Here is a 14997-nt window from a genome sequence, read left to right as displayed (position 1 = left end):
TTTATTCAGATCTATTAAGTATATGTATTTAGCACTTGAGCCAGTATCCACTGATAACCTGTCTGTCCCTTTCCTAGTTCATTCATGAAGAAAAATAAAGGAGTTAGGGTTGAAATGTCTGAATTAGCCACTAGAGGTCACAACTGCACTGTGGTTCAGTCTTACATCATTATTACTACTGTAAAGCTCTGAAGAGGCCTTTATAGATGTTATGAGACTTCATGTATAAATAAGTACAGGCTATACTTTTCTTTAGGGGGTGGGTGTAGTCAAGTCAACAGCAAATAAATAATAAAAAAGCAGTTGTAATGTCATAGTCAAAATGTTGCTAATCGAGAAATTTAGTTTGAAATTTGATTTTACGTGCATCTGCCCAGTCCTGATTGAAGTGATGAACTATTAACCATCATTTTCTGCTAAATTGTGTCCTGTGGTTGTCCCTGGGTAACATGGGTTAAATATTGGTTATCTAGGTATTAGGGCTGATCTGTAAAAATTACAGTCCTGCTTATATTCATACTCATGTTTACATGTTTAATAGTAGTATGATCACTTTTTAGTGTAATTTGGAATTGCCAAGCCCAAGTGACATAACACTGCTTTACAAACATTGAAATATTTTTGTTGTTGAGCGTTTATATTAACACCACCAAGTGACATGGTGCACTAATTAGGAAAGAGTTCAGCTCACATTCAGTGCATAACTTCAGTACTTGCGCCAACTTCAGAGAAGTTTTACCCCTATTGCTATTAGAGGCGGGCTACACCCTGGCCAGATCGACCAGTCCATCACAGAGCTGATGAGAGAACTGCTTTTCTGTTGTTATTATTTAAATGAGGCTAGATGTAGCTTCTTAAGAAAAATTTCCTTTCACCTCATCATTATATTTGACCCCACATGGGCTGGGCTTGTGCACGCATCACATATTCCACTGGCCAACTGACACAACATGTCCAATCAAATACCACACAGTGGACACACAATGGAGGCGAAGACTAAGAACAGAACTGAAGCTCGGTGGGTGCAGAGTCCACCTGCCTCAGGTGCAACAAAGCAAGATAAATGTAATGTAGCTTAGCTACACAGGCCTACTGTGTAAGAGGCGTCTCAAATAACCATCTAACCTGGTTAATGTTAGCTTAAGTGTGGAGGTTAAGGTTCAGAGAGAGCTATTTTCTAAAGAATGAATTTGTCTTAGTTGTTACGTCTTAAAAATCTTATTCTTGTTCCCCCATTCTGTCTCTGAACACTGGATAATGTCTGACATTGGTATTTCTGTCTAGGCTTCTTTTCTTATGTATAAATGAATTAACTCTCCAATTGTTTTTCAGACTAAAGGGGACTCTTTATATCATTGGTAAATACATGAAAAATCCCATAACCTTCCATTTCAGGCTCTTAATCTAGAGTAAGAAGAATAAACTATTAATCTACATGCTTATCAAGTACTACAGCTCTGTATCTTAGCAACCCGTTACACGTTATTTTTACAAATGTAGCGTGATAATTACTCCAACCAAAAACATAATCCGGCACAGATCACACTCTTGAAATATCAGATTTGAATTGTCGTTCCCTTCTCACGCCAGTAAGCATCAGTGATTTGGTCTCAAACGAGAAAATAACAATGTTTATTTGTGGGTGTGACGACACAGAAGTAAAATAAGAAATTAGGCAGCAAATAAATTGATGCTCACGAGGACTAACCGTTGTGGGTGACTTACTAAAAACTATTTTTTATCTAAGCAGTGTACGTTACAGGTGAGTAACGGGTCCAGTCTGTCTGCACGGCCGCCGGCTCGCTCAATCCACATGGGATAGATATTTTCCTTGCAGACGCGGAACGCAGAACGCGCGACGCAGCGGTAGCGAGCTTTGTTCGACTCGAGCACGTGCAGAGGTCTCGTGAACTCCGCCGGGATTAGCAATTAGAGTCCAGGTGTGGCTGTTTCACGACACCGCGAATTGGAGCCCGTGGTAATTGTATTTTTCTTTTTGCTTGTCCTGTCTGCGCGCAACATCTTTGGTCAGGTTTGTGAGCACATAGACATACTATTTCTGGTTGGTACTTTCAAAATAAATCGCCAATTTCTTACCATTTTTCACTTGAAAACAACTTTCGGTGGTGGAAGAAATATTCACCCCCTTTATTTGGAAGTAAAGGTACTAAACGACTAAATTTAGCCTAGTTCTGCATTCAAAATTTTATATTAAGCAAGATCATACAGGCCCGTCTTGCTAATTCAAAGTACAACGTAGTTATTTACATTTACTGCTGCAGTAGTCTGGTTAACCCTCACGCTAGCTTATGGTGGCCTATATTAGTAAACATGAGGTGTTAAGTTATAAGTCAAACTCGTTATCATATGTTTTGAACTTAATCTGAAATGTAACTAGCGACTCTAGCTGTTAAACGCTTCAAGTGCTGAATTTCTCTCGAAAACGTAGTAGAAATCTAAAAATGGAAATATGCCCATCGAGTAAAGTAGTTTAAACTGTTCTTAAGTTCAGTCCTTGAGTAAATGTACCTATTTAGGAAATGACCCAAATTCCTACAACATTTTGATTAACAGAAGATAATAGTAGGCATAAAATAACATATGGGAGTCTAATTATATATACTAAAGACATAGACAATAGATGTGATTTTTCTGCAACTGACACATCGACATTTGTTTTGTTGCCCACATCTTCTCATTTCCGGTATCGTTTCACCTTACAGTGTGTAATTTGGCGCAACTGGACCTGCAGCCCTGCAAGGAGTCTCCCTCCCTCTCCGTCTCTGGGTCTCTCCCTAGTTGAAAGCCTGCACTTCTCGCCCAGGTGTGACATTCTCGGAGTGCCTCACTGGAACCGCAACCTGCCGAGAAGATGACGGACTCCACACCGCCAGACCCGACCGCCGTCCCGCACCCGGCTGTAGTTGTGGACCCCGCGGTGGTGAACGGGCAGTGCGAACAGGCGGACCCCCAACAACAACAGCAGCAGCAGCAGCAGCCCAACACAGAAAGTCAGGGAGAGGGTTTCAAGATGGACCAGGAGATGAAGATAACAGACAGCATAGATGACCGAGGTAGGCGCTGTGAGATAGGTTCAAAGTTTAGGGCAGAGCGCGCTCAGTGCGTAATGCCAGGGGGAGCAACATGTACATTTCACTATAGATGCAGAGGAAATCTGTTTACATTTGTATCCATTCAACTACACAGAGAAACGTGGCTCTTCTGTTTCTGTATGACTAATGACTGACACCATAATATTATGATCAATATGATAAATTATTTACAGGGCTGGTTAGAAATGGACGTGGAGTATGTGTGTGTGTACCTGCAGCCTGTTCAACATATGCTGCCTCAGATACTGTGCTGTGATTGCAGATTTAGTGAATAAATTAGTGGATTGCCTTTGGGAGAGAGTGAAACCCACAGGCAGCCATTTGAACAGTGGCAGGTGTTGCGCATCCTTAATTTGGAAAAGAAGGAACTGTGCTCTAGTAACTGCACTGGAAGGAGCACACTTTAAAGACCCTGCCCAACCTTGATGGCATTATACTACAAGTGTGATAGTTCCTAAGTGTTTCAGACTTTTCAGAGCCATCTGCCCAAACAATATAACAAGCCTGTAACTCTGACCAAAATAAGAGTGGTCATTAATTTTAATGGACAACTCAAGCACATGCACAAGCCTCTGCAGATTCATTGTCATACAAGTGACAAAAGTGGAAACTCAGTTCACTTCACTGCTGTTATGTTAAGTATATATTTGTTACTTTACAGTAAATCAAAACTCACCAGTACATTCTTAACAGTAAATACACAATTCAATATGGGCATTTATACCGTCTGTACCCAGTGAAATTAATATCTAGGGACAAATACCTCTGACTGCAAAAGTTAATAACAACAGTCAAACATTTGGGATTATAGATGGGGAGGTCACATGTTTCAGTGAGAGTCAGAGAGTGGACAGCAGTGACTTGGGTTCACAGTACCAACAGACAGAGAGAAACCATGAGAAAGAAGTTTACTTTAACTTGTAATTCATTACTGGTCACCTGCTTTAAACTTAACAGTTGTGCATTAAAGCTGCTCTGATCAAACTTTTTGTATTATCAGTGGTTCAGATGACGGTGTGTAAGGTTAAAGGGGTTTTTCATAATGAATTATCATCCGACTCTGCAGGTCTCCTCAGCTTTATAGTTTCTTTCAGCTCAGTGTTTTGGTTTTCCAGTCCCTGACTTTACTGTTTTGGTTCACTCTCACTGCACTCATCAACTGGACTTACATTCATCAGGGCGTCTGAAACATGACTTCAACTGAATGATCATGTTGCTCTGTGTCTGCTGGATGTAAATAGGCAACTGTTTGTCAACATGTTCACCATATCAGCTTTATAAGATGATAAGTCAATGTGTTTATGCAGGTTTAAGTACCAACAATTTGTTTACAAGTAAAGGTACACTGTCACTGTAGTTCCATTAGCACTAGTAATCCCTTCCCTCTGCATTTGAAATGCTGCAGTAAATCAAAAGGAAGGTAAACATTTTGAAAACCACTTTGGAAAATTACCCCCCTGTACTATTTCCCTATACTGGTCTCTGTGAGTCATGTCTGTACACCGTGGGTCACTGTGTTGTTGTTTGCAGGCCTTCTGGAGAGCAGCATGCGACTGAAACCTCATGAAGCACAGAGTTACCGCAAGAAAGCCCTGTGGGTGTCCTGGGTGTCCATTGTGGTCACCATCGTCCTGGCCATCGCTGCTTTCAGTGAGTGAAACCTTCTGCTCTTTCCTTTAATGAACCCCGCTGGAAGCATTGCTTTTTACATATCTGGTGCACGTTCAAGAAATAAAGACATCCACAGAAACAAAATACAAACAGATACTAGCCTGCTGTTTGGTCTAGCAGTTGAAGGACAGGTTTGATAATTACTGTGACATCCTGTTGATCAATGTGACACCGAACACCCTGATTAAACAGTAATAGTTTAAATGAAAGACAGCATGAAGGACTAATTGTTGATGCGAAAACACACATCAGCACGATAACTCTGACTGTCCACACTTCGTGCCAAGAGCTTGTTTCATTCCCTTCTGAACCTTTAGCTTCCCTCTGTTACTACTTCAAATAACTACTTCTCTCAATTAAGACGCAAGATGGAACATTTCTGCTGTCAAGTGCGAACACGACCTTGATTCCTGCTGCAGTTACTGAAGTTTTATTTCTTTTAGAAGCAGTACAAACCAGAGAAACTGTCTTTGTCATGAAAAAGATCCAGATTTTTCTTTTCTCTGCATGTCAAGGATAAAATCCCCTGCTTAGATACAATGACTCATTCTGGGTTTTTAGATTGAGAAAAGCAGAGAAGATTCTGACATTACTTCTTTTTCATTTCTCTGCAAGTCAAAGGTTTCTCTCTCTCAGTCTAATTTGGGATAGGACTGAGTCACTTTGTGGATCTAATTCAGGTAATGGTTTCATCATGTTTTTCAATTTCTGAAATCCCATTTTAGAAAATCATGCTTTAGACATTTAACAGAAGTGGAGGAGGAAAACTAAAATCTAACAAGTGGTGCTTGAAATTATGACTTTTTGAATGATTGAAATATCATAAACTTTTTTAGTCTTGTCTCAGAAATCAGTTACCATCACATACTGCAATATTCAACTGATGCTTCCTCTTCCTCCTCTGCAGTAAATGCAGATTAGTACTTGACAGATGCACAAGTAAAGAGGACAAGCTTTACTGCAGTGTAGTTGATCACCTCAGCACTGGTTTGCAGATGTGCAGAGATATGAGAGTTTCCTGCTCTGCTGAAGACCCGGCAGCCAGTACGATAGCACGTTATTCTTTCTCATGACTTCCTCATGTGTTTTTTAGTATATATGCTCATTTATCCTGATAGAAAACAGACTTTCCATATCTACAAACAGACCATTTCCCCTCACTGAACAGTTTTTCATACACAATCTTCATTAGACATTTGTATCAGACCTCTGTAGTCGTGCAGTAGAACCCCTCACTCGTCACATTTCGCCTGCTCTCTCTCTCATAAATGAAACATGCCACTGCCTGCAAATCAGCTGCAGAAGTGAGCAGGGGGAGAGTGGAATGAGGCCGATGTGACAGTGATTCCAGTAAACATCGATCTGAGTTGCAGTCTCACTGGGTCAGCGTCACTACACATAATTGTTTTATTTTGATTTTGACGCCCTTTAGGAATAACAGAGAGGACTCAAGAAAATGCTGTTTTCAATAATTAATTGGAGTTGTTTTTGAGGACGAAATTTAAAATTTAAATTCTATTTGTTGCTTTTACTTGCATTAGAATTAGTGAAGTGCCCCAGCAGGTTGTTGGAGTGAAAACGCTAAAGCTGAACAGTGATGTTTTGTTTTGGAAATCAGAACCTCTTCCTGAGCTCAGTCCAGGTTGTTTTGAACATGTAACTCACTTCCTGCTGCGATAAGGAAAGGCTGTTAGAGCAGCAGGACAGAACAGGCCTGCCTCGCAACTTCCTTCTTTGTCGTATGTGTGTGTGTTAAGTTACAAGAGTTATGTGTTTATTACATTCCACAGTGAGAGAGGCTTCTTTACTGTAAATAAGAGAATCTAGTCCCACATAGTTCTGTTGCAGATGCTTTGCATTGCGATGAACAGTGTGGTAAACAACATCCATGTTGTCTCTAGTCTGCTTTTATTTTGTCAGATAAATCATGTAACTGATTTAATTTATATGTTTTGATACAATAAGATAACATAACATTATCATTTCAGAGTAGGTTTGCAAAGAGGGGGAAAACTTTCCAGAAACTTAACAGGAATTTATGGGAATTAGCTGGAACTTTGGGGTAGTTTATACAGCTGAGCTAGCTAGTTTTCAGACTGAGATAATATCTGGATAGATTGTATATTTTTTACATTTTAGCTGTAATAGTGTTAGCTTTAATATAGCAACATTTTGTTTAAGATCATGTTTATAGGAGGTGACAGCAGTGATAATCCTTCTTTATTCAGTTCTGTGCCGATACATTTTACATTTGCTATAAGCTCTTTCTATTGATTTGTGAAGGTGTTATAAAGAAAACATTTAGTCAGTGCTTCAGATTTATGTTATGATTTTCACATGAAACCAGGTTCATCTCATGACTCCAGTTTAGCAGCATGAATTAGATTCAGTATCTTGTCATTGCAGTGTAGAGTCTCCTTCTTGCTCTTCCTGTTTGATTGACACTGTAGTGCAATGAACATTTATCAGCAAACAATCCACTGCACCAGTTGCATGATCACTCATTAAACATTTGTAAAACCTTCTGTAAAACTCGCTTTGCAAACAAGCTAATGGAATGGAAAGTCCACCCTCAGCATTGAGGCCTATTGTAAATCGGTATATTTGAATGTGCACAGGCCCTGTGAGAATCCTCTTTATTAATCAGCTGAATGATAACATCACATTATATACTTCCTTATGTCTGTTAGCTCTGTGCTTGGACAGGCCCAGTCTGTTTATATAAGCAGCCTCCTGCATAAGGACACAGCTTAAAGCAAGCCACACCAAACAAAACATTCAGCATTTCAAATGGAGGAAACTAATGGACACAAGATACATAAAATACACAGAGAGAGCAAACAGAAAGAAAAACATTAGCACTCTTTTATAACTGTCCATCATTAATGACCTGAATTACAAAGAGATCATGAATAAGTCTAATGTGTTAAAGAGAGTATTAGGGGGAGGTGTTTCTGATAATGTACCAATATCATCATTCAGATTAAACATGCATGGATTATTGCTGATATCAGCATCTCTTCATCACATAGACATCTGATTTATAAAACAGTGATGTCCAAGTAAAAGCTGTTATCTCTTATTTTCTTAATAAAGCTGCACTGATCACAAATGGAAGAAATACATGAATGAACCAGATAATGTGGAGGTCCCATCAAGTAAGTTTTTTTTAAAGATCGATTAGAAAAGATTTAAAAAAATAGTTCGCAATACTAATACATTAAGCCATTTTTAAGCTTTTATGAAGCTGTCAGAATTTTTGAGGAGAATATCTTTTAGAATATTTAAGCCTCTGAAAGTAAAATACACTGAAAAATATATAATTTACTTTCTGCTGTTAACTTCCTGGAAGGAAGCCAGCTCAAAAGGTCTGGCTCCAAAAACTGCAGTGCACCCTGTTTTGGGGCATGACATACCTTAGCCAATTGATGATGGTGGCTCAGTTAGGTTTATGTACAAAATTATTTTTCCCTAAGATATCGTGAGTGAAAATATGTTTGACCAGATTGTAGGTGCAGAGCCAGTCATTATTTAGAGCTGTTACCTGTCAGCTCTACATAATGACAGAGTGATAGCTGCTGAGTAACATACCCTGTCAAACATTAGCATTATTCAAACATGACATGCTCCGACGTATGCCTTTGTGTACTTGTGTGTGTGAACTTTACTATGGGCAGGCAGGTGCAGCTTTACGTTTAACATACAGATGTCGAGTAAGATGATCATGGGCTACTTCACACATGGGAGGTGTTACTGTAATAAGTTCAGGTAAGGTGATCTTTGACAGAGCTTCTGAGAAGTGTGTTTTATGTTTTTGGTCCAGATGAACAACTTTTAACAGCAGTTCCATTAATAGCGATTCCCTGCTTAACTGGTTGTATTCCAGTTACAGGAATAATTTGACATTTTGTTAAACACCCTTATTTGCTTTCCTATGTCCTATGTTCCCCAGTTCTATATTCATCAACCCTCTTGTTGTGATTGGGTCAAATTTAACCCATTTCAAGTTAAGATAGTTTTTCATTGGAACAAGGCAATATAAACACACAACTCTATCCCTAACCCTACTCCTAAACCATTTGGTAAGTTCCCTCAAGTGTAGGCCTGTTACATTGAGAATAGAGCATGTCATATTAAGCCAATACAGAGGAGGGGAAGAACTTTGTCATGGTCCCATTATGTGCTGGACAGAGCAGAGGAACCTAAGAATAACTCTGACCGAATCCAATACCAATAGGTTAGAAATATCCCACATGAGACTCCTTGTAAAACTACTTCCTCTTGTTTTTACTCCACAGTTTAAACAAACAAAATGTAATGTGTTAATTGGTCAGCATTACGCAGATTTTTAAAACTTTAGACAGCCAGGCTAGCTGATGCTAACCATGCCAGTATTTATGCTAGCTAAGCTAATCACCTGCTGGCTATAGTTTAGTGTAGTGCTGAAACAAGACTGGTACATCTAACTCTCAGCATGAATTAGCTTATTTACAAAGATTTAACTGCTCCTTTGAAGTGCTGTACAGTTTAATTTGAAGAAATAAATCAAACAAATGAACAGATTATTCTTCAACAGTGAAAGAAAAGAAGTTGTTCTCAAACAAAACTCTATATAATGATAAATAGTATCACTTAAAAACATATGCAACAATATGCATTGTGAATATTTTCTGCCACGACTGTTGTGTTTATCACTTGATTTAGTGTGAAATGTTCTGGACAGATTGTGTATGAGATCCATTATCTTCATGTGTGTTACGACCATCTTAATCCTTTCACTTAGCCCGCACAGCTTCCTCACTGGACAGCATGCAGTGCAGTTGATTTCAGTCTGAGCTGTCCTGTTCAGATAAAACTGAAACAGAGTTTGGCTTTAGGTGACACAGAACTTCACCTCCAGCTCAAGTTTTGTTGTCTGTAATCCTCCCTAGAATAAAATTAGTAGAGTAGAACTGAGTTGAGAATGAATGAGAGAATGAATGAGTGAAAATGTAATCGAGCTTCATGATGCTTCTTTAATAACAAGGCGTACACCTTGCTACAACAGCAGTGAGGCAAACACCATCAGTCCACCAACTGGAAAAACAACCTTGGCAGCAAAGTATTACACTGATATGCATAATGCATCTCCACAAACAGCCAATAAACCAGCAGAGCTCGAATGGTGTTTTATCTTCTGTTCTCTTGCTCCTCTCATCATTTGTGACTGGGGGGGGGGGGACAGGGAGACCTCAACTGTGTGTATGTGTGTGTGTGTGTGTGTGTGTGATATCCCGATGCGATGCTGGAGATCCGTCCCCGCTGACACCCACCCAGCTTTCTTGGGAGCCAATTAGCCATCGCTGGGCTCAGCTTTGACGACTGTGGAGCCGCAGCAGATTCATTTATACACAATTTCTTCTCTCTGCTCCTAATGAAGGAGCTAGGATGAGAGGAAAGAGAGGGAAGAGGGGAGGAGAGAGGAGGAGCAGCAGATATACATTTGTATGCATATCTGTGGGGGTTCAGTCCCAAATGAGAAACTGAAAACTGAGAAATCATATAAATAGAATGAAAGCAAAATACCATACAGTGCTCACCTCAGTTAATGAGTCAAAGTCCTTCACATGCAAACAAAACAAACGCTTCATGTGGCTGCTTTTTTCTTGTTATGTCAACTCAGTGTCACACATGCCTGTCTACACAGTCCCTCCCTCACTTTATTTACTTTCATTAGAAAAGCTATCAGGTCCTGTTTGCTGTATCATACATCTGTCCCCACACTGAGAGCTCAAGCACACAGAGTTTGACATTTTTTGACAAGAAGAATGTCTCCACCCTGGATGTTTAAAGAACAGGTTAACCAGGCAGTACATTGTGATCTGTTTTCATTTCCTAAGCTATACAGTACACACTATATAATGTGTCTGTAGACTGTGGGATGATAGCTATAAAAAGGTTACTCTTCTTCAGCCCTTTTATTACTGTCATAATCCTGGTCTCCTTTGAAAGGCAACTTTAACTTTTACAACCAAAAAGTCAGACTGATGTGTGAATGAGTAATATGTCAAGGTTGTGTGATGATGGAGTCCAATAGAGACCAAAACATACCTAAAGTAGCACTACCATGTTTAGTCCACTAAATTAGTCAAATGTGTTGTTGGTCCATGTGCTGCAGCACAACACACAAAGCATTTTCTGATCTCTTTAGCAGGGTGACATCATTTGCCTGTGCCTTCCAAAAGCATTACTGTCACTGTTTTATGATGTAACAACTCTATATTTAGGTTGAGTAAAGCACAGAAACAACTTAGTTAAGTTAGCAGAAAGCTTGCTCATGCTTTTATTTAATTGTTTATTTTTTAAACCGGATCCCCAAACTTAACAAAAGACTAACCCTAAACTTGCCTGAACCAAACTTTAACTGTAACCATAGTATTGTTACATTATAAAATCGGTACAGACCGATGATGTTGTCCTGCTGATAGGGGCATCAGATCAGAAAATGCTTCATGTGTTGGACAAAAGTGGACCTCACACTGGGAGAGCCCATGTCTGTGAGTGGACACATCACTTCTTTTTCTGCCACAAGAGAATACAAGCAGATAGGCTTCGACTTTTGTGGCTAATTAACTCCTTTTTAATCAAATTAAGAGTGGAACAGTACGTGTAACATTGTTTTACAGATCATTCTTACCATCCATTGTTGACACTGTTTCCATGCTGCATCTCTGCAGATCTTTGGTACCATTAAAAAAAAACCCTACTCCTGATTTGTATTCAAGGCTCATTCATGTGTGCTTAAGTATTTGCGAGGGAATGAGAAGACAGCATTTGTTTCTGTTTTCATTTTGGTCAGGGTGATGGCAGGGGAGTGGTTGATGCCTTCAGCATAGAGAGCCACTGAATGGAGATGAAACAATGAAGGGAGGAAAAAGAGAGGATGAAGAGGAAGGAAGCTTGGGAGGACTGGAGGAGGAGAGAAAAGAGAGGGGGTTCAGCAGGGGAAAAGGAATACAGGGAAAGAATTGAGTTTACTGTTCTTGCAGCAGAAAGAAAAAGAGCGACTCAAAGAGGAAGCACAGAAAGAAACCACACGATGCTGTGTTTCTGCATGCAGGGCTTAGGCGAGCTGCTGGCCCCCAGTGAGTCTGGCTAAAAATAAACCTGGGAGGAGAGGAGAGGATTCCTCCCCTCTATCTATCTGCATCTTTCTCTCCTTTGTCTCCTCTTCATTCTCTCCTCACTGCAGGTGTGTGGATGGTTACACACACACTGCTCTGTGTTTGTTTTCAGCACATCCACAGCTCCCTCTCATTGGGAGGGATTGCTGCACAAACTAATAAGAACTAGAAAAGCAATTCCTCAGAAAAAACACCCCTGGACATTATCATCCATCACTGCAGTTAAACAGGAGAGGACCCTGTCAGTGTCCTGAACCACAGGAACATCCTTTATTTCTTCATGTACACAGATCTTCATCCTGCTGTCTGCATTACTACTAAAAAACACTTTCATCTCATCGTCAGCTCATGTGAATATAGACGTGTCATATGCACATGTTATAGCATGTGATTGTGCAGAGAGAACTCGTGTTCGACAGAGAGAGCATGCAGCATTACAAAGGGAAACTTAGACATAAAATATATGTAATGTAGGAGAATAAAGAATAAAGAATAAACTCCCAGAGGCAGAAGCACTGGAGGGCACTGGAGTATATTTTTAGGTACGATCCAAACTCAGATCAGGCAGAAACCCATCACTATCATATAAAACCAATGAAAAAATCCATCTTTTTGGCCATAGATAGGAGTAAGTGGTGATTTAAGATGGATGTATAACTGAAGAACAGCTCTTTTTGAAACACACAATAAATGGCTGCCTGCCAATGGCAATCAGGAGTAGTCATTTTTTTCCTTATGTGGATGTGTTATGAATAAACAGCAAAAATAGCCAAACTCTGTTACAAATATGTTTCTTCTGTTGATACAAAGTCCTGTTTTATTCTCTTCCTCTCTGTTTTCTTTCCAGCTGTTTCCATCATGCGGCACAGTGCTTCAGCTTTTGGATTTGCTGTAAGTCTCCACTTCAGTAAAGCTGCGACGGCTATCACTACACTGTACACTGCAGTGAAGAGAATGTAATTTTTTTTTTGTTTGTTTTTTGATTTCACTCTGTAGTTTGATGCCACACTGGATGTGCTGTCCTCTGTCATTGTGTTGTGGCGGTACAGCAACGCAGCAGCTGTTCACTCTGCACACCGCGAATACATGTGAGTACAATCACCTCTCAACCTATTTTCAAATCAAGTTTTGGATTTCTACATATACTAAAAATGCCTGAAAAGGTTTTTAATTATATAAATTTGACACATTAAAACCACTAAAATAATATACTAAACAGGTAATGAATGACATCAATTCCATCAATTTATAGTCACTTCTTTGGACAAAGACCAAAGAAATGATTGCCAGAATCAAGTAAATCTTGAAAGAAACTTATCATAAGGTTATCATAAAATTTTATTGCCTGGTTCTGTTTACACTGATCAATTCAGGGGGAAATAGTGTGATTTTAACAGCTTTGTTGTTAATGTCTTGTCACGTTGTATTAGAAGACTATATACTTGCAGACACCCTTTATTTGTTCTAGCCTTTGTTTTGTCTTGCCTAAATGCATGTAAATGGTTTACATGCAGCTGTGAGAGCCAAACAACCCCAGAAAAGAGAAAGAGAAATTCATTACAATGCGTCCACAGTGTCTAATGTGTGTGTGTGTGTGTGTGTGTGTGTGGAGGTCTGGTGGACTTGTAGAGCCTGTAGAATGGTCAAGGTGCTGGCAGCAGCAAGCAGGCGACTGAAAGATAAGAAAAGAAGAAGACAGAGTGTAACCCAGTCGTCTGTCACTTTATTTCTGCTCAGTTGTATTAAGACGAGAGGATACATACAAAACTTACTGAAATTACGTAAACAGTAACTAGTTGATTTAAAAATGAATTACAAAACACAGTGAAATTCCACCAAACAAGCATCTGTTACTGAATGAATCAGATGAATGAAAAATCTTTGCCCTTACTGTCGGAGCATCTGGTAGATTCATACAGTAAATCTGTCAGTCCCAGACAGCACACACACACACATTCAGGAGCTGAGACGTGTCGCAGTCTCAGAGGACTGACTGCTAATTGCTGTAGAGACAACAGATGAGATCACGTCCCCTGGAGATTAGATAGTAACACAGAAGGAAAAAGACATTAATTCAAAAGTCAATTCAAATATCTGACACAGTGCAAACAATGAAACACCAGTTAATAGCATCTGCTTCATATGAGGAAAATAAAACAACACTAGCTGTGGTTTTAATAGATATATAACATATAGTATCTGAGTGTTAAATCATTACAGTAATCCACTTGACAGCAGCCTTCATTATATCACTTCAGCAGCTAATTGGAGAATTTGGCCAAAGTTCAGGAAGCTGCTCAGACAGTAATTGGCTTCACCAAGAGACCAGGCTTCCTCCTGCGTCTCACACACACACACACACACAACTCAACACACACATATATTTGTGCATAAATGTTCTCACAGAAAAGTGAGAATTACCTGCAAGTAACCAACACACCCACACACATAGATGCACAAGTTTACAACCACTTAATAAGACAGAGACTCTCTATATGTATATACTGTCAATGACCACACACACACATGCACACCATAACTGTTGCATGTTCGTTTGTTTGTTAACAGCTAGCAGCCTTCATCAGACTAGCTGAGAAAACTACTGATGCACAACCAGAGAAACAATGGCATTCCAAATTTTTTTTTCTGTTTGATGGGGGAGATTTGGCTGAATAGTGATGCCCAGGTACAGACCGGTTGCCAGGGTAACAAGCTCAAGATGTCAAAACAAGACAAATTAGGCAGTTTGATTCCTACATGAAAATATGGAGATTTTTGGGAACAAAAACACCTTGATTCACACAACTGTGCCAGAAGTTAGAATGAGACGGTGTTGTGCAGATATTGATGTTAAAAAGTAACGTCATCCTCCTGTGGTATAATGGATATGTTGAAACGGAGCCTGTGTTGAGCTTCAGTAGTCTCTCTGCAGTTTTGTTGTTGTGGAGGAAACAGCAGCACAGATATATCTTGTCATTTTTACATCCATGGTGAACAAGAGACCACAGGGGGCCTGTTAGTGGGGATTGAGAGTGTGTGTGTGCGCTCTG

The 14997-nt window shown here is 39.6% G+C and overlaps 1 protein-coding gene across 3 annotated transcripts in view; it reads left to right on the top strand.

Annotated features, from left to right (window-relative positions):
• The window catches only part of LOC108900646 (transmembrane protein 163), a 30520-nt gene that overhangs the window by 3708 nt on the left and 11815 nt on the right, over window positions 1-14997 (top strand). Inside the window, exons 1-5 of one of the 3 annotated variants that reach the window (XM_018701816.2) lie at window positions 39-1978; window positions 2724-3074; window positions 4644-4763; window positions 12795-12838; window positions 12944-13035. In XM_018701816.2, coding sequence (XP_018557332.1) covers window positions 2873-3074; window positions 4644-4763; window positions 12795-12838; window positions 12944-13035 — 458 coding nt within the window. In that variant the 5' untranslated portion in view covers window positions 39-1978; window positions 2724-2872. Of the gene's footprint in view, window positions 1-38; window positions 2033-2723; window positions 3075-4643; window positions 4764-12794; window positions 12839-12943; window positions 13036-14997 lie in introns of those variants that run through there. The other 2 variants (XM_018701814.2, XM_018701813.2) reach the window with 2 other exon arrangements.

Source organism: Lates calcarifer, linkage group LG7_2, assembly GCF_001640805.2.
Source record: "Lates calcarifer isolate ASB-BC8 linkage group LG7_2, TLL_Latcal_v3, whole genome shotgun sequence".
Classification (NCBI taxonomy): domain Eukaryota; kingdom Metazoa; phylum Chordata; class Actinopteri; family Centropomidae; genus Lates; species Lates calcarifer.
This window is presented reverse-complemented; position numbering and strand designations above follow the sequence as displayed.